Source organism: Microchirus variegatus, assembly GCF_963457635.1.
Source record: "Microchirus variegatus genome assembly, chromosome: 9".
Taxonomy (NCBI): Eukaryota; Metazoa; Chordata; class Actinopteri; order Pleuronectiformes; family Soleidae; genus Microchirus; species Microchirus variegatus.
Window position 1 is genome coordinate 14499760 of NC_139810.1, and position 20058 is coordinate 14519817.

Below are 20058 nucleotides of genomic sequence, written 5' to 3' on the forward strand. Positions count from 1 at the left end.
ACCTGGTCTCCTTGGCATTCAACTGAGGATGTGCTAGACAACTTCCTTTTCTATTGCACTGCCTCATTTTTATTATATTATATTATATATGTCTATATTAAGCTTGCTTTGTAATTAGTCTTACTGGCTGCACATAATGGGGTTAAATGTTCTCCGACATAAGCACAAACCAGTTCATGAATCAGCTTAAAAGTGACTACTAAAATGTTAAAATGTTTATTTAAAGTAAAAGGAAAACTGTGAGTGCTGTAAAGCTTTGAGGGATCGTAATATAATAACAATAATGTCTCTCATTGATGTTGGTTCCATGTTCAGTATTTTCTTGTGTGTGTGTGTATGAGACCAGTTCCCCACACTGGCCGTCGTCCAGGTGCTGCAGAGTTCACTCCGCAGAGTAGGAGACCAAAGCCATCAAGGTGACTTTGTAAACGTACCTCTCATCTCCCTTCAGGGACAGGGACACACATGTCTGCACTACATCATAGGGCTGAAACACACACACACAATTTTTGTAGAACACAGAAGACACCAATTACAATCATATGTTTTGGGAAATTTTAAGTCTTAAGTTATAACTGACTAATGCACTCTCTCCAGATAATGACACTTTTCCAGTTAAGAACAGTTTCTCCTTTTGTAAAAGAATTACTAGACAGAAAATGTCGGCACACTTTGTAACATTGTGAATATTTTTTAATGACCCTTAATCTGAGTCTTAATCATTTTGGGAACATCACTGAGTATTAGAGCCACAGGTTGAAAGAAAGAAAACAATAATAAAACAATATTAATTCTGAGAAAAAAGTGAGATTAAAGAAAAAGTCAGAATTCATGCTGTTTTTTTCTTCCACATGTGGCCCTTATACTCTTCCGTATAATAGAGTTTGATGAGAGCAAAATACATTTAACAAAGTAAATGAAGGCACTTATTTCCCTACACCTTGGAAAAAAAAAGCTTCTCTGTGGATTCTGTGCTGACGTATCTGCAACTGAGATGCAGTTGCTTATTTGTTTTTGTTTCGTGGAAACGTGCATTGTCAGTGTGACCTTTTTTTCATAAAAGATAACTGACATTCAAAAGAGCAGCATCTCTTCCTCACCTTGTATCCACTCTGAGGCGTCCACGTGACTGTGATGGTGCACTTCTGGCCTGAATCCACAGCACCTTTGCTTGGCTCCACACTGAAGCCTTGTTCCTGGAGGGCGCCCACATCATCCCAGGAAAACTCACCACTCTAGGAGAAAAAAGAGAAAAGGCTGAGAAAGCTGTTAGAAATGCTTGCTCATGCATTCCCAGCTAATAATAGTGATATTAAATAATATTAGCCCTTAGACCACAGAGCATTTCGGCTAGAAGAATGTGCAATATACTTTAGAGCGTCTTATATCCTTTTTTCAGCACAACCTATAGGCAATCTGATTTTCTTCATTTTCACCAACTATATAACTATTACACACCTGAGCAAAAAGTACTCAAATCAGGTTGAATTTGTGAAATTTGGAAATATGTCACAGTTCAAATCTCACTTGGCTCATTTTTATGAACAAAAATAAAAGAAAAACAGTCTATTTTTGTGACTTCTGCACACTTATTGCTACTTTATATCACTACTAAAAATGCGATATGAAATTAATCATAACTGACTCAACAACACATAAGAAGACACAACTGACCTATAAACACCCCCCCCCCCCCCAGGACGTCCATATAAGGAGTTGTGTATTATTCCCACAGCAATTTATCAAGGGTGCACCTGTGGCACTAAGGTTTAAAGTTCTAGTGGGTAACATTTTAACACAGAAATGACACTGTACTTCTGTACTAGAAGTTTCTAATCACTTTTGAAATAAAAATTAATTTGTTGAAGCCCAATGGTTCATTCCATTTACCAGTTGGAACTGTGAGTGACGCGGCGCGGCTCTTTTCCTTTATACAGTTTCACGGCTCGGCTCAACTCTACACGGTTTTGGGTCGTTTTCCATCACTATAGAAGCACTTCACATCAGGGCTGCATGAAAATGCCGTGCTTTTATACGAGACACAAACACAAACTAGTGACTTTTGTTTTCGGTGTAACTGAATCATTAGAATCAGTTGATTAAAAGGATTTGTTCACAGAATTGTCCAGTACTTACTGCATGACCGGAGCACAGACTCCGTCTGACACGGTCACTGAATTGAAATACCACTGAATTTGGGTTGTGATTCAGCTCAGGCTTTCAGCAGTGCTGTCGCTAAATACACCAGATTCCTCTGTTAAATATAGACATTTCATTTGCCAAATGCTGGAGATTAACGCATGTTTTCAGGATTTTTTAAGTGATGTACAGTTTGGCACAATTCTTGTGTCAGATCAGTGGCTCACGACCAATCAGTGGCCAGCCGACGTCTGTTGAGGTCACATTTTAGTATCAGCTCAGCTCCCTTAGAACTTCATCAGAGCAGGTACTAAAAAAAACAAACCAGGTACCAGGTAAAGAAAACAAACAAGCAAAGTCAAGCTGTGCCGTGCCGAGCCATGCACCAACAGTATAGTGGAAAAGCAGCATTAGAGTTAACTGCATTCCAACTGAGAAGTCGGAAAAAGACATGGATGCCAATGTATTCTGGGCTAGCCATCGATACCAATGCTCTACACAGTATTCTGCATACGCAGCGTAGTAACAATGTCCACAGATAAAACCTGAGCAGTACTATCTGTACCACTGATTTACTGTCAAACTAATCAGACAGAAGAGATTGCGCTGACTTTCTAAGAATCCAACTACAACTGGAACGCACAATTAGAAAAAAGCCTTGAATATGAACTCTAGCCAAGGGCCTTGCTTTACAGAGGCCGCCATTTTGTGCTGCCATGTTCGTACAGCAGAGCGAATGGACGTCCATCCGTACGTATGACAACAAAGTGAGACACACTTTAAATTGTGGAAATGTTCGATCTTCATCGCTGTCTAACCCACAATGCATCGCTGCACCTGTTTGTTTGCTGTGGATGTGTGTGTGAACCTATTGCCTGTGTCGGTCCTGCTGCAGCCTCAGTACCTTCTTACTGTGCTGTGTGGAACAAACACATCCCACCTGCAGCTCCCTCACTGCAGGTATGACAGCACCCCCGCTGGAGCGAGCACACAAGGTCACCAGTACAGGGATGCCCTTCTCCCCTGATGCTGCTGGAAAGAGAGAAGGTCAGGGCAACACCTTGTTCCCATTTATTAGAACTTAAATGAGTTTTCACTCAACTTTTAACACACACGATGATAATCAATAGAACTTTCTGGCACTGTTCATTTGGCATTTAGATAAGATGTTGAATAAATACATTTGTCAGTGTTTCCCAAAGTGTGAGATGCAGCCCACTACTGGGCCTTGAAGGTATTACAGTGTAAAAATGGCAGAAAAATCTAAATGACGAAGTATTGAAATAGTCTCATAAAATATGGTGTCACTTTCTTAGTCACACCTTAATGATATATATGATATTTACGTAATATTTTTACGTTAAAGTAAGCACAGCATATTATGAGAAAATACTGGTCCTATGATTAATCAGGGTCTCTGCAGGTCTCAACAAGTCAAATTTAAGACTTTTTAAAGACCATAATGAATACAATTTAAGACCCATTTCAAATCCATACTGGCAAAAAAGTACAAAAGACATGAAGGAAAATTGGAGCCACAAATCGTTGAACTTGTAATTCGGCTTAGCTGTGGGCTTTCATTAAGTTTTCTCCGCTGCTATGCTAAGCTGAGAAGTAAGTAGCTAAGTAGAAGGAGCCTTATAGCCATAGCAGTTCATAAACTATACATTTAAATGAACTGCAATAGCATATTTCCATCTAATGTTCAGTGTGATGTTTTCCACAACAGAAGCAAGTTGTAAAGCGAAATTTACAGCATCACATAGAAATGAAACGACAAAAAAACACTTTAAAATCTGAGCTGAAAGGTGTAAAAGGTGTAAAATGTGTATAAAGGTGTAAAAGGTGTATGAAGGTATATAAAGGTGTATAAAGGTGTATAAAGGTGCATGAAAGGTGTAAGAACGGTGTATAAAGGTGTATAAAAGGTGTAAGAACGGTGTATAAAAGGTGTATGAAGGTGTATAAAGGTGTATAAAGGTGCATGAAAGGTGTAAGAACGGTGTATAAAGGTGTATAAAAGGTGTAAGAACGGTGTATAAAAGGTGTATGAAGGTGTATTAAGGTGCATGAAAGGTGTAAGAACGGTGTATAAAAGGTGAATGAAGGTGTATAAAGGTGTATAAAGGTGCATGAAAGGTGTAAGAACGGTGTATAAAAGGTGTATGAAAGGTGTAAGAACGGTGTATGAAGGTGTAAGAAAGGTGTATAAAAGTGTAAGAAAGGTATATTAATAATGTGTATAAAAGGTGTATGAACAGTGTATGAAAGGTCTATGAAAGGTGTAAGAAAGGTGAATAAATGGTATATAAAGGTGTATGAAAGGTGTAGAGTAGAGGAGATGAACACATAAAACACATTCTCCTGTAATAACATCTTTCTTGAAAACAGACTTCAGCAACTCTAATCACTGTACACTGAAGAAGCAGGTGTGCCTCTCCTGGATTTTGCAGTGAAATATGATTCGACTGCTGCTGGTGACAAGCACACAGGCCGAGCGCATGCTGCAATTACTAAAAATTACTTCACATATGCTGCACATGCTTGCATGAATCGTGGCATGTGTGTGGAGTCATGTTTTTATCCTCTCTGCCTCAGAGTTGCTCAGTATCTTAGAGGAAAAAGCTGAATCTAGAATAATGTCTGTTCAGTAAAATATGATGTTAGAAAACAGGAAGAGTTGATGTATGTTGTGATGGACTGTTGTTTGATCTTTGACTCCTTCCTGTCCAATGACAACAGAAGCTGCACCCTGTCCTTGTCAATTAAACGCATAAAATAAAAGAGAAAATAAAGAAATAAGATAAGCTGGAGGTGTCTGCGTCTGTACCTGGGAGTGGAGGGAGAAGAGATTCAATGGGCACACTTAGCACGTCTCCTCCGCGTAAATACATGTGTTGTGAAGAGCCCGCACCCTTCAGATCCATCTCACACACTTTACTCTGAGAGACAGAAACACAGAGCATGTAACATCATTAAAGACAACAGAGGACACACAGGTGAGGACAGTGTGAGCCTGGGGCGCGTGATGACTTTTACAAACGGTGAGGATGGCCAAGGTCAGGTTGAGAAAAGAAAGCTGACCTTATTCATTAGCTCAATGGTGAGTTTGTCAGAATAGTTGACAGACGGATGGTCAGGCTGAAAGGTGATAGTGACGTCTTGACTCTGTCCTGGAGCAATGCTGCCCTCTCCTGGCACTACGCTGAACACGCTGAGCCCACTGTAGTTCTGAGTTCCTGAAAGGATACAAAGTATGTACACAAAGTATTAAGTATCTCAGTGGTCCTGATTCTGAATTTTGCACCACAGACTCAACGAGGTACCTCAACATTCAAATGTGCAATCGTCGTTCAGACCTGGTATTAACCCTTTAACACCGAGCGTATCGCAGATGACACATTTGCATTACTGCTATTACGTGATAATTTGTGCTACCGGACAAATTGAAACGGTTTCTGAAAGCTGAGAAGTTGCACATCAAAGCCAACATGTGGTTATTACGGTAATTTCACTCACGCTGTTGCAGGAAGCCGGCGAATCAGCATCTTTGTGGAAAGAGTTGGAAAAACGCCTGTGCATAGTTTCCATTATTTTTGGCTTGTTTGTGGATGAAAACTTGAACAAATGTAATTTTAAATTTAAATTACTTTTCAAATTTAACACAAAATCTGGTGTTTGTGTACAACTACATGTTTTTTTTCCTCAATGAAACTTCATTTTAAATTGTTAAAACACAATTTTAACATGCAGTAAATTGTAAATAACTGCCAGATATTGAAAGTTATTCAAACGCACTTACTCACATGACATTCTCTGGCCCTTTCATGGTTAAAATAAGCAAAAAAAAGTCAAGACGGACATTTAGAAGCTTGTGTTAAAGGGTTAAAATCTGTCTTCAGTGATCCGATTGCATGTGGACAGCTGTAAATACAACTATCCACACCTGACATGGATGTGTCCCCTGTGAGCACATCAGATCAGATCTAACGTCCCCGTTCTTCATTCAAATATACACTGACGTCATGACTGTGTGCAAAAACAAAATTATATTTTTTTAATGAGTTTACAGATTGTGTGTGTGTGTGTGACAGAAAGCAAGAGATTAAAAAAGAGAGAGTGAATCAAGCTTTACTTATGCTGCTGTAGCATGAAGTTTTAACCATTAGAAAAAAGAAATCAGATGTTACTATTGTGGTAAATTAATCAAAATCAGACAACATCACCTGAGGAGGCAGTCTCTAATCTCTCCCGAGGACAGATTAGATTCATGTAAGCTCAGGAATGTGGCTGCATGCCACACATTCAAGATGCATTGGAAGTGTTGAGACCTGTACTGAGCATGATCTGCCTGTGCTCATATCACTCAGTATGGATGTAAACACCAGTACTGAACGGGGTCATATCTGTTATGTCATATCATTTTGGGAGCAGTTTCAAAGAGTCCCTGGTGAACTGGCTGCAATGATTATTATCATAACTTACCTATAGTAGGCTGGACCTGAGAGTCTGTGTAATTGCCCAGCAGGATGTCCACAGTATCGACTCCATCCTGAGGTCTGGATAGAGACATACTGGCCAACAGCGTCCTGAAACCCACTTCTACCACCGAGCTGTTCTGCAACTGCAACCAAATCTGGGCTTAATCAATGCAGTCAGCTCATAATAACAGTCAACAAAGATGTGGGATTTGTCTCCTTCACAAACTTGAATGAATACATGAATTAATATCTTCATTCTGGTTAAAACATAAAGCAAGATCATTTAACACAAATGTGCCAATAACAGAAAAAGCAATAGGCTCACACGCGTTTTCAAACTTTTATTGAACCCCAAAAGAGACTTACACCCATATTTTATACACTCTTAGAAACAAGGGTTCCAAAGAGTGTCATTCTACAAGGGCTGAGGTTCTACCTGGAACCATTTCCTTCTGAAAAACCCTTTCCAGAAGAAAGGGTTTTTCAAGGGTTCTTGGTAACACTAATGGTTCCAGTAAGAACCATTTTGATCCAGAGAAAAAGGGTAAAGGGTTTTTGGTGGAACCCTCAAAAGGGTTCCAGGTGGAACCTTTATAAAAAGGTTCTACTTGGAGCCAAAAATGGTTCTCCTATGAGGACAAGCCGAAGAACCTTAAATGGTTCTATTTAGCACTTTTATTCCTAAGAGTCTAGATATAATCTTGTCCTTTGCTGATTCGCACACTCTTGACTGACCTGTACGACCTGTGAGGTCCTGTCCTTCTCAAACACATAGCCAAAGTCAAGAAGTCCTCCAGGGTGAGACGACGTGACAGTGGGGAACACGCCCTCCCCACACAGAGTCAACTCCAGGCTCATTTTAGCGGTGTTGATCTCCAGAATCTCACAGTGCTAGAGAATAATGGAGGAGGTCATTGAACAATGTTCATCCATATAAGAGGTGTGTTAAAACATTCACCAACTGACTGAGGAGCAGCGTTTAGCCTTGTCGTGACATGATGGTGGAAAAGTGCGACTCAACATTACTGTAGGATCGAACAACAATAACCCAGCGCTTCAAAATCAATACCAACCCACCTTCTTCTCCTCAGCAGGACTGAAGGCCAGAACCAGAGTGCGTTTTCCTCCAGGTTTTATGACTCTGAGGGCATTGAGGAGGGAAAATGGACCCAGTGTATCCAGCACTGATGTCCTCAGCTTACAAAAGGTCAAAGAAAAACAGTGCAAAAAAATATCTATTTATTTCTTATACATGTTGAGGTCAATGATAGGACTATGGATTAAGATTAGGCACATGTGTAAATGAATTAGCAGATGTTGAATGTCTTTTCACTGACGGTGACATCATTTGACCATTAGTTCTGTAGAAAGGATACCTCCAATGATTCCTCTGAAATGTTCTGAACTGTAAACTTCTTTATCACTGTCTCACCTGCAGAGGACACGCACACAGTGAGCCGTGTACACAGATATAAACATTTCGCGTATGTGAAGAACCACACAAACGTTCAGAACGACTCACCCACTGACACCTGATGGAAGTCTACCATAGTTTGAGCATTGTTGGACGCCACCATGAGAGCGGGCCGGACAGCCGGACACTGCAGCTTCAAGTAGAGCGAGTTGAAGGGACTGAAGTGACATTAGACACGTCTAAGGATTGTGGGTAATGGCTGATACTTCGTTCAAACACTTTTGAGTCAGGAGAATGATGGCTAATTTGGCACTGACTGATCCAGAAGGACACAGATCGGCTGATTTGAGTACAAATCATTTTAAATCAAGTTTAACTTTGTCAAATATGTTGGGAACATAATTTGGTGAACATGACATGGAAATATAAAGATATAATTAAAAGTAAACGTGCTACAAGAAGCATGGGCATTTAGAAGATTGGAGGGAGTGGCCAACCAGTTTGAATGTCATCATAATTTGCATAAATAAGTGAAATAGAAAGTTCACATTATTGCTGTCAACACATTCTCAGGTGTGGTGTCCATCACCCAGTTCATCTTAGAGTTTATGGGATTTCAGTTTGGTAGAGCTGGATTCCCCATGAGCCTCAGCAGAGATATATTCCACCTGCTGTTATTTGCAACACGTTTACTCCACACTCCTCCCCCGTTTCATGCCGACTATCCCATCCAATGCTAAATGCACAAAACAATTTCTTACAAAATAAATTACAGGATTTAGTCAGAAGCACAAAAAGAATCACTGTGTTTCACAAATGTGAGTGTTAAAGTGATTGGATTGATGTTTCCACTACAGCAGATATTCTCCGTTGTTAAATAAAGTATGAGCCTGGCAGCAAACATCTCAGCTCATGCTGCTGGTGGACATGTAACCGCAGACTTTTTTTTATATAAGAAGAGAGGCAAAATGTACCACTGAACCACAGAATTAAAGCTGCACTCTACATGACGTACACCTGGGCGACCTCGCACCACCCTCACCCCTCTGCTACTCAAATGCAAGAGGCATTTATCCAGGTTTTCACAGTAAAATCTACTTCTGAAACCTTCTTTAGTGGGCGCTTCTTGACATTTTCAGCCATATTGGAACCGGTAGTTACTCTCATAAGACCTCACCGTGTGCTTCCATCAGTCTTGAAAACAAATAATTTCCTGTGTACAGAGCAGGAATGTAGGTTTAATCAGAAATGTGTGGAACTCATTTGACAATGGCTCGAGTGGGATGGACATTAATTTAAATATAAAATGTACTAACTATAGCCCTTCAGCCTCATTTTCTGAAGAACAACATTTTCTGCTCTCCTACAACATTTTATCCAATCAGGGGCCATAACTCCGCAAAGAAGTAGTTTTCTCTGATTTTTAGGTGAAGCTGTTTGTCGTTGAATAAATACATAAATACATTGACAGCACCAATCGGCAGGAAAATAGCCAAAAGAAGACACTACTGACTGCAGTGTTAACCCTTTAACACCAAGCGTATCACAGAAGACACATTTGCATTACCGTAATTACGTGACAGTTTGTGGTATCATAAAAACTCCAACTGTTTCTGAAAGCGGAGAAATTACCAGTCAAAGCCACCATGTGGTTATTTTATGGTAATTTTCCCTCGCGCTGTTGCAGGACACCTGCAAATCAGCGTCTTTGTCACCTTACAGGAGAGGGTTGGAAAAAAACATAGTTGTCCATAGTTTCCATTTTTTTGGCCTTTTTTTGGACATAGAGACAAAAGACTCAAACAAATGTTATATTATATAAATATTTTTTTTATACTTTTTGAGGCTTATGTGTTAAAGGGTTTTTTACAGAAAATGTTTGGTATTTTTGTCAAAACCAGACTATTTCGTGGCCAAGTGCAGGTGAATTATGAGTAGGCTGAGTCTGTGTTACCTCCATGTGGGCTGGGCTTGTCTGTCTTCCTCAGGCGGGTCTCCGTCTGATATAAAGCAGGGTATGATGTACTCGTTGTAGCGTGGAGTAAAGGAGTAGAGCAGAGAATCCCTGGCCTTCTCATACTGCTCCGACCTAGAAGAAGTACAAGACCCCACACATTTAAATAAAACAACAAACCGCTTGTTAAACTTTTCATCAAGGTTTTCCAGCTCCGTCAAGATCATAGCGGCTCCTCTGAGACACTACAGTATGTATGGCATGATCTCTGCAAACCCAAAGAAGTGAGGAACGCTGAGGAAAATCCACTTTAGAATTGGAAGAAGAGAGAATGTACAAGTAAAAGCTTTGTGTGTAATTTATATTTCAGTGTTGTTGGACCAAGTCATTAATTGGGCATAGCCTACTTACAGAGACAGGACGTCAGGGAGAATTTGAGAGAGATTTCCAAAAGAATAAGTCACTCTCTTTTTGCAGTACTAATCTTTGATATTTTGGCAATATAATATTTATGCATAAATGTATATTTCATGCGTCTCAAATGCATTTTAACACAAAGTGAGGAATGATAATAATAAAAAACAGGACATCTTACCCTTGCTGTATGTCGTCAGGTTTTGGTGATTCGATGCGTTCACATGTGGTTTGTTCGTCTGACATCTTGCGTTTCGCAGATGTTTTTTTCTTCTTGATGTCCTTAGCCTTAGCACGCACACACATAACATAGCTGATAGATTTATCTACAGTTCCACAAATGTAGCATGTATCGCCTAATATGGTTGTGACAGAGGGAAAAAAACACACATGTGTGTATGGAGTAATACCTCCTGTTCTTTTATCATATTCAACTCCTTCTCACGGAGTAACCTGGCTTGTTGGTGAAGACGTATCACTTCTTGTTTGATTTCTTGCTCCAACAGCCTCGGTCTGAAAGTCACCTGAATCAGGCATTTCTGGTAAGAGGAGAAATGGTGTTAATATCTGTTAATATTACTCACACAAACACATATTCAAATTGTAGAATTCTTCCACACAAGCACAGTTTTTAATCTGAGCTCTAATCCATATTTGAAAATTAAAGAGTTTTATTCTTTGGGGTTGATCTAGTGAGAACAATTGAAGCGGATTGATACTTGAAACATAATAATCTCTCTGTTGTACAATTGCAAAGTATTTATTTGATTTTCTGCCAGTGGGTCTTTATTATTAAATTGTGAAGAATATATTATTCTTTTCTATAAATAGTTTATGAGGCTTCAATAAACTGCAATAAACTGCATTAATATTCAAACTCTCTTTAATTTAATATAGTATCAAATTAAGATTCAGTGTTATTTGTATTGTGCGACTGTCCTCACATAGACAGTGTTCACTTCCATTGGTTGGCCAGTAGAGGGCACCATTACACTATAAAGTCTTCAGGTTTTGGTGGTTCCTTGTTTGAATGCAGTTGTGTGCATCTCTACTGACTAAAACGGGTTTTCCTTTGAGATCTGCTTGCTTTTTTGTGACAGGAGTATGAAAAGAAAAACATAAGGAGACCATAAAGACCATGATTAAAGCCCCACTAACAAGACAAGAGACAAAAAAACAGCTATTCTCACTCCTCACAAGAATCTGCGTTTTATTTGTGAAATTGGTGGAGTGGCCCTTCAAACTCCAGAGTGTTTTACTCACCTCACCTGGGAGCAGGCGTCCTGTGGCCGGGGCGATGCTGACGTGTAAACACTTCTTGGGAAGAATGAAGGAGAACAGCCGGGGTACTACAGAGGGTGTCAAAGCGTCCTTGGCCACTGCTGTGACTGGTGGTTTGGACTGGTTCCGGCTGGTGTGAGGGTTAATCAGGTAAAGTACAGCGGTGGAGTGATCCCCTAACGCTGTGGCCCCAAACTTTACCAGTGAATGGGAAAGTTCCAGTGGAGGGCGGACGCCCACTGCTCGGCAAGACAGCAGGAAATCTCTAACAGCAGAGGAAAGTACATTGTGTTAAGAATGAATATTGCAGCATTATACCAGACACAAATCAAATTAGAGTTCATTTTTCTATCTGCCAATGTCCTGTCATGATGGTGATATTAAATCTACACAAAATGAAGGCAAACCTGTTGATTCCAGACTTGCAGTGGAGCTGGAAATTGTAGTCTTTGACCTTGCTGGGACTGAAAATCAGATCAATCTGCAGAGTTTCTTGTGGGAGCAGAGTACCAAAGCCATCATTGGGCTGGACCTCAATGAACTGTAATCAGGGAGAACAAAAACAAAAACAACACTAAGTGCTCAAAAAGCCATTATTGTAATCCAATGGGATTTTACCTCACAGCTGCTAAACTTAATAACTTCATACTTCAGCTGTCTGAATTACATAAAGAGGCAGAGCTGCCAAAACTCGACAAAACCTCTGGGCAACACAAAATCAAAGTAAACAGATAAGTTTGAAAATTCAAATATTTTATCCTGTTACCAATAATCATGTTATTTACAAAGTGTGATGTTAGAAACCCAGGTTATAATTTTTTTTTTCCAGAACAAGAATTTATGTTTAACTTTATTATAGACGTGGCACACTGGTGATGCACTGCCATGAGGATGTAAGACCACTTGACATACCTCGGGGACGTCCAAGAAGCCAAAGTCCTGAGGCAGTAGGGACATGTTGGTCAGGCGAACGCTGCTCTTGACTGACTCGAAAATGGAACAGTGGCCAAAGTCCACCTCAGTGCTATTAAACTGCAGGTCAGAGGAGGTCACCACCGCGTGGACTGTTAAATGGACTGGCTGCACCTGAACACACCAACACAAAGCATTTGTACAACAGTTCCACATTCGATCTAGTTTTCTCTTGTGTTTTATCCAGCCGACATAAGACTGTAAACATGTCTGTAAAACATCATGATGCTTTGATTCGTATTTATAAAACACAAATTGCCCCAGCAGAACAGTTGTGCACTGGTATGACATTCTAATAAATCCTAAAATAGTTCCTTTTCATATAAGCACAAAAGAAAAGAAAGACAGCAACAACATTCAGAGAGGGAACTGACATCAGGAGCTGATGTTTCCTACATCCTCACAACAGAGACATTTTATGAATTAATTAAAAGTTGAAGTTAAATGTAATGTTTAAAACATCATCGTTCATCATGAAGTGGTGTGTGTTGTGTAGGCTTCAAGTAAGATGAACTACAGAGTGTGTGTTCATACTGCAAAATGTGAAGCTGTTTTTGATGAATTTCATCAACTATATCCCTCTAAAGGCCCAGTGTGTAACTTTTAGTTGGGTTTTATTGGCAGAAATAGAATATATATTGTATATAATCACTTCATAGCCTTAAGGCTGGGTCATACTTTCTGCGTCCACGTGTGCACAGAGATCTACTTGGGTCAGCATTGCCAAATTAATCTTAATTTTGTGCGTGGACTCTCCACGGGCAAATTCGTGCACACCTCCAGCTTTATTCCACATGGAGCATAAGGGCATGTTCCCTGTAGTACAACACTATCCAGTGCAGAGACAATGAAGAAGACGTTTACCATGGAAACCTGCTTGAGGTTATAGAAAAGTCCGCCAGTACCCACACAGGTCAGTGCAAGTCACCACTCAAAGAAGACAACTGATTAACTGATCTACAGTTCCGCACTGTTCGGCTTGAATCTTGTGTCGGACATCTCTTCCTGTGACGGTACTCTGACCAATCAGTGGCTGGCAGTATCTACTCACCTCGCCAGAGCAGGTACTAAAAGAAAAGTACCTGGTACCAGGTACTATGCTACAACTTAACCGTGCCGTGCCGAGGCAAGCCGGTGGAAACCCGCCATTAGATTATATCCACACACAAACGGAATGAAACCTATCTTTTTCTCTGTCGTTTGGAAAAAAGTTTTCCATAAACACGACACAACCCTGTTGTACATATGCCAGGCCTGTACGTGGCGCTGTAGCACTGCTACACTAAAACCCGATAAGCCCGTTGAGCATGCACATACGCGAATAAACTATTATTCGAAATAAGTATACATTACAATGTACAATCACAGAAACGGACAGAATGGCGATTAAAACAAACTTTTCTTCTCTCTGATGTGTGAAGGTCACTGTTGTTGCCTTACTCGTTTGGGAAAGGGAGGGGCGAGCGGAGGAGTCCTCGTTTGTGCAGTCTCAACATTAACCAACAATCAGTTTTTACACACCTTTAACTTCCTTTGAGTAAAATATATATATATATATATATTTATGTAAATCAAAGTATACCAAGGATTTTGGGAGAGAAGCACTTTCTCAAAATGTCATCCTCTTAAGCCAAGTCAGTGCTCAGCAGATGACCTTGTTTACTGTTGTCTGCACAATTGCTTTCTTGGCTGCTGGCTACACACACACGCATGCACGCACACACTGTTGTATGTGTATGTGTGTGCATGGTGATGGTTTAATGCCAGGAGCCCAGTCTTGGGTGGAGGCAACAGCTTTGGTGCTCTACAGGAGCATCCTGGCCCTTTTTTTGGCTCCTCATTAGACTCCCCGTCCCCCACAAACCTCTCCTCCCCTTGTCCCCAACAGAGACAGAGAGAGAGACAGTGAGAGAGGAAGGTGAAGAAATGGCAAGAAGCCGGACCAGATTTAGATTTAGTGAGAGAGAGAGTACTGGCATCAGTGCAATGCAAATGTTTAAGCAGCTGATGTGTATTTTAATAATAGCTGCTGCTGATAAATTGAAGGAATTTGGATGCTGTCAGCATTTTCATTTGACATCAAACCTGATCTTTTTAATATTTCAACATCCAAATTTTCCCTTGAACAGGATATTTTTTATATGCACCTTTGGAAAGGAGGTTGACTATCGACCGAGAAGTGTCCTCCACACATCATGATTCTTGATAAACACCATCACTTTACTCTTACTTTTTTTCTACAATTCACTGTGTTTTAGGACAAATGCAATATTGTATTGTGTATTGTTCTGCAGCGGTTGAAGCACTTTTTGGGGAAAATACAGTATGTATATCTGCTTTGATTAAATTTGACATTTTCAATGGCAAATGCATGATATGACGGTGTAAATTCAAATTGCTTTATTTGTTGCAGTTGGAAACAAACTGTTTGACACCACTGTTGTCAATTTTGCAGCTTGATTACAGACTTCTAAAAAGTGTTATTGACACTGTCTGCTTGTCCTTAGCAGCATGGGTAAAGGACAATTGACTAAATGTCCCCCACGAGCTGTGATGAACTTTTACATTAAGGTACAGTGTATAAAATTCAGCAAAACATTAATTGGTAAAGCTCCATGTTTTAGCTGGATATCCCCTCACTATTATAAAAATATGGTGACCTCTGTACGGCTAGAAGCCTTATTTATACAGCAAATTATATAATAAGGTGACTTGTATAATTATTTTATCTTCAATTTCTGCCAAATAAAACGTATACACACACAATCACTGGACCTTTTACAACCTGATATTTTTTACGGATATTTTTAATACTATAAGAGTTTGATGCCAATCAATAATAATCAACCTAAGACAACCTTTACTTCCAGTTTAGTGATATAATACATATGATAATATATGTTATAACGAAGGCACTATTAAATAGCGTTCCCAATTTAGTAAAAGCTTGACTTGCAGGTATATATATATATATATATATATATATATATATATAAAAAAACAGAAATATAATAATGTTTACACATTACATAGCCTCAATGGGATAAGAGAATAACACATACTAAAAACTTACAGCATGATTCCTGCCAGCCTCTCAGCTTCTGGAGTCATTTTCAGTAAAACAATGTGGAATGACCTTTATGCTTGGCTTATTGATGCCCATGGAGGAATCAGGCTTGGGAGGTGGGGGATAATTTTAGCTTGTTACCAGTGAAATAGGTTAACCCTCTGTGACTGTGTGTTTCTGTTTCTGGGGACAATGTAGGACATGAGCCCTGCATTGTAGGATGACGATGCTGTTGCACATACATCTAATAACCTGAAAATACAATGAAATGTATAGAATGTATGACCCAAACCTGGCCTGCTACTTGCACTTCTGCTGGAACCTCCAGGACTCCTGTATCACTGTCAAAACACGTCTTGGCATCTTTGGATAGGGAGAGTCTGTAAGAGAGGTGAAGAGAAGAGGGAGAAGAAAGAAGAGGCAGGTGTTCAAGTAAGTGCGAGAGAACACGGCTTCATCCTCACATCACAAAGAGATCAAAGACACCAATTAAACGTTGACAACAACCATGAGTAATTCTAGGTTGCTAATTGTTTCTTTTTCCGGCACATCAGATCCAGGCAGTCAAAAGCTATGAGCCTCTGTCGAGCTTTTCAAAGAAAGATAAAGAGGCAGACCCTGAAGACCCATTACTTTACTTTAACCCACGACTGTAGGATCGGCTCGCCAGGGAAAGCAGGAGAGAGATGTAGAGTGCGCCTCCACACTAGTGTAGGTTGTAGCCATGGTGATGGGAGACGTAAGTATGATTCAAAGAGGACCAGTAGTCATGCACAGGCTTATGTAAAATTCCAGTCCCTCAGTATTCTCCAGTGTGAGGGAGCTGCTGTTGTGATGACACACACAGCATACATACACTAAATATATGTATCGTTACATTATCATGTAAACACTGGTCAAATGTCAAATGCAATTTGTGGCTCAGATCCACCCCCATCTCTCACTTCCTCCTCTCTTTTCCCAGCATCCTTCTCCCTTTCCCCCGCTTGTCCTTGCGTTCCTTCTCCTTTCTGTTTTACCAGCCGTCTTCTCTGTCTTAATGCTGGTTGAAGGCTCGAGAGCTAATACTCTAAATGTCAGTGGTTTTAAGGCTCTCCAGATGTCAGTGGTTTTTTTTCTTTCTTTTTTTAAACCACTACAAATGAACCTTGCCTTCAACAAATCTGTCAGCTTCTGATTCAGGGACAGCTTTGTTTTCGTGCTTCAATTCTGCATGCAACTGCTGTGAATATTCTGTTCTGTTGCTCGCACATCAAGTTGTAATCTCTGCTTCTAAGACGAGCAATGTTTCCTCCTGCAGCTTGACCATTGAGCACACAGGATGTATTTAAAGCAGCACTCTTGTTTCGCCTGTTAATAGTATCACTGCTGGAGAGTCACTCTTGAATTAGCTTGGCAGGGCAGAGTGGAAAAGCCTGGTGGGACGTCGACAGGCCATATGCTCTGAAGAATTCTGCGGATGGATGGGGTTTCAGATTTGTCAGTGTCCTGCGTAGATTCACTTGTGTGCTCCTTTTCTCTGGTGCCAGATTATCCACAGTCTCGTCCAAAAGTAATTGTCCTTCATAGTCTTTGATGACACTTCTGACACGAGTAGAAAATGGAAATAGTCGTTTTAGGCTTGTGGTAAAAGTGAGATAGCCGTGGTGGATATCGCCAAAGGAGTACTTTATCTAGTTTTATCTATGTGCATCTTTACCATATCATGGGGACGACAGCCACCTAAACCTTAATTTTACCAGATGTGAATTATATGGAGTCCAGTTTGAACTTCACTTCACCCTTAAAAAAAAATTGCGATGACGAACAGGCAAAAACTGCAGCCATGAAATAAGATCACAGATTTGATTGATTGAACTTGCAGTGACAGGACTGGTACTGAGCCGATCACTTAATCTGTGGTAGATCACCCTTGTAATCTCTCTTTTATCAGCCGGAAGTGCCAGGCTGGGACCCACAGCTTGCTCGTCAGAGATTACGCCGATGATGATGAGCTTGTCATCAGCAAAAATAAGCACAAACTTTCCTCCAGTCACTGCTAAATCTATTAAATTGGAATTTTATAGAGGCAGTTCTGAAGCTAAAATTCCAGGACAAAGTGAGCCACGTCATATGGCTAAGAAATGCCAAGTAACATTAATTCAACTTCTTAATTCATCATTTCAGGGTAAACAGGTGAAGTCAAACAAAATTTAAACTCTGCATGGTTTTGTTCTGAGTCTCTATGCGAGTGTGCTGTGAGGAGAACTCCTCTGAAAAGGATCACACTCCTGTGGACCACTGGCTATGATCCAGTATGATGCTGAGTGTGTAGTGCATGGAACAATGCTGCAGATATGTAAGGGAAATATGTGGGCTGCATGGTGACAAATAAAAGTGGAGGAAGTGAAGGATGAAGAAGAGGAAAGATGGTGAAGGGTGTGGGCAGGTTGAGCGCAGTCCTCCAGAGCAGGAAGCAAGCAAAGCCATGTGGAAAGGAGGCAAGGAGTGAACACCTGTGTAACAAATGAAAGCTATGAGTCATCTTGGAAATAGAGATTTAACAGTGTGAGTGTGTGTGTTTGTGTGTGGATGACAAGGTGAGTGAAATCACGGCTGCTAATGAGGATCCGGACTGGGAAAACTTGGCAGTGCCATTTTAAATGACACAGATTGGAAGGAGAGATCAAGCTTGACAGAGATGACACGGGAACTGGAACATTTTCCTGACATCCACGGTTTGTGCATGTTTAAACAGTCAGGTCCATAAATATTGGGACATCGACACAATTCTCTTCCTTTTTGGCTCTATACACCACTACAATGGAATTTGTAATGAAACAAACAAGATGTGCTTTAACTGCACACTTTCTGCTTTAATTTGAGGGGATTTACATCCAAATCAAGTGAACGGTGTAGGAATTTAAACACTTTGTATGTGCCTCCCCTGACTGTGTGTATGTATATACATATACATATAATATATATATTAGGGATGTGAATCTTTGGGTGGCTCACGATTCGATTCCGATTCTCAGGGTCACGATTAGATTCAAAATCGTGATTCTCGATTCAACCGATTCGATTCATACGAAAACATTTATACAATGCATAGTGCGTTAAGGCAAATTATGGCATCAAAACTATACACTTTGTATAAGATAATGTAAGATAATGGGATCACACAAAGGCAAACTTAAGACAAAAGTTAACATTTATTCATTCAAAACAAATAAAAAATGACTTACTGTACAAAAAATAACTTGCATAATTAAAGCTGAGGCTAGCTGCCTTTTTCTCCCAGAAGTTACAAAAATAAACTGTACACAAATAACACAAACTGGTGTTTTGTGTAGTTTTTCTAAATAGTAACTCAAAAGTCGATTTTTGAAGTTTATGAATCGATTCAGAATCGTGGATGATTAGAATCGCGATTCCTATGTGAATCAATTTTTTCCCCCACCCCTAATATATACATATACATATATATATATAAATGTATCTAACCCATTTAAACTCAGCTTTAAGTCGCATCACTTCATGTCAAATTCCAATGATCACAGAATTTGACACAGAAAAAAACAACAGATCTGGTGGTGCTTTCTTTTTGTTAAAAAAAGAAAAAAAAGTGAACTTTGAACTGCAACGTATTTCCTAATTTCACAAATTCCGATTTGAAACATTTTGAGTACTTTTTGCTCAGGTGTGTATATACTGTGGTTGGTGAAAATGAAAAATATGTTTCATCAGATTGCCTATAGGTTGTGCTGGAAAAAAAAGGATATAAGACACTCTTTCTCTATTGCACTGTATTCTGATAACCTCTGTATATACTGTACGTTTTAACATGGTTATGGGGAAAAACAGTTGAAATGGGCTGTGTTCTAAGGGTTAACTTAGTCCAGGGGATTTAAGTTTTTTTTTTTTGCTCTGGTCAGTGCTCAGGACCGAAACATTCTTCATGAACAACAGTGTTGTGAATAAATGAGAGTACAGAAAACTGGGTCTGGTGTCTTAGGTTATGTAAGCAAAATCAGGGCGTGATGCATGGAGGGATGAGAGCTTGAGAATCACAGAGAAAGGCAGAAGAGATGCAGTTGGAGGTATAGAGTGAAAACGATGAAGAAAAGTGAAGGGAAATTTTGCGTGGAGACAGGAAAAAAACTGAAGAGAGGGAGGTTTAGTTGAGCAAAGAGGTGAGAGGACAAAAAAAGACAAGTATGTGAGAGAAGAGGAGAAGACAGCACACAAGAGAAAGAGAGAGGGACAGAGATTGTGATAAAGTGTGTTACAAAGGGAGGGAGTGAGGGAGTTAGGAAACAGACTGTAGCTGTGTTAGTGCATGTGAATGTTGCAC

General features: G+C 40.0%; 1 protein-coding gene across 1 annotated transcript in view; it reads right to left on the minus strand.

The window, feature by feature from the left end:
• Positions 1–382: 382 nt before the first annotated feature.
• cfap74 (cilia and flagella associated protein 74) overlaps positions 383–20058 on the minus strand; it is a gene marked incomplete at both ends in the record, with an annotated part of 47141 nt that continues 27465 nt past the window's right edge. Inside the window, 17 exons of the mRNA XM_083895423.1 lie at positions 383–487; positions 1101–1235; positions 3044–3168; positions 4970–5081; positions 5224–5378; positions 6625–6763; positions 7356–7511; positions 7698–7817; positions 7997–8052; positions 8143–8252; positions 9989–10123; positions 10584–10690; positions 10813–10941; positions 11666–11948; positions 12091–12224; positions 12596–12769; positions 16015–16102. Of these exons, the coding sequence (XP_083751549.1) occupies positions 383–487; positions 1101–1235; positions 3044–3168; positions 4970–5081; positions 5224–5378; positions 6625–6763; positions 7356–7511; positions 7698–7817; positions 7997–8052; positions 8143–8252; positions 9989–10123; positions 10584–10690; positions 10813–10941; positions 11666–11948; positions 12091–12224; positions 12596–12769; positions 16015–16102 (2263 nt within the window). The remainder of the gene's footprint in view (positions 488–1100; positions 1236–3043; positions 3169–4969; positions 5082–5223; positions 5379–6624; positions 6764–7355; positions 7512–7697; positions 7818–7996; positions 8053–8142; positions 8253–9988; positions 10124–10583; positions 10691–10812; positions 10942–11665; positions 11949–12090; positions 12225–12595; positions 12770–16014; positions 16103–20058) is intronic.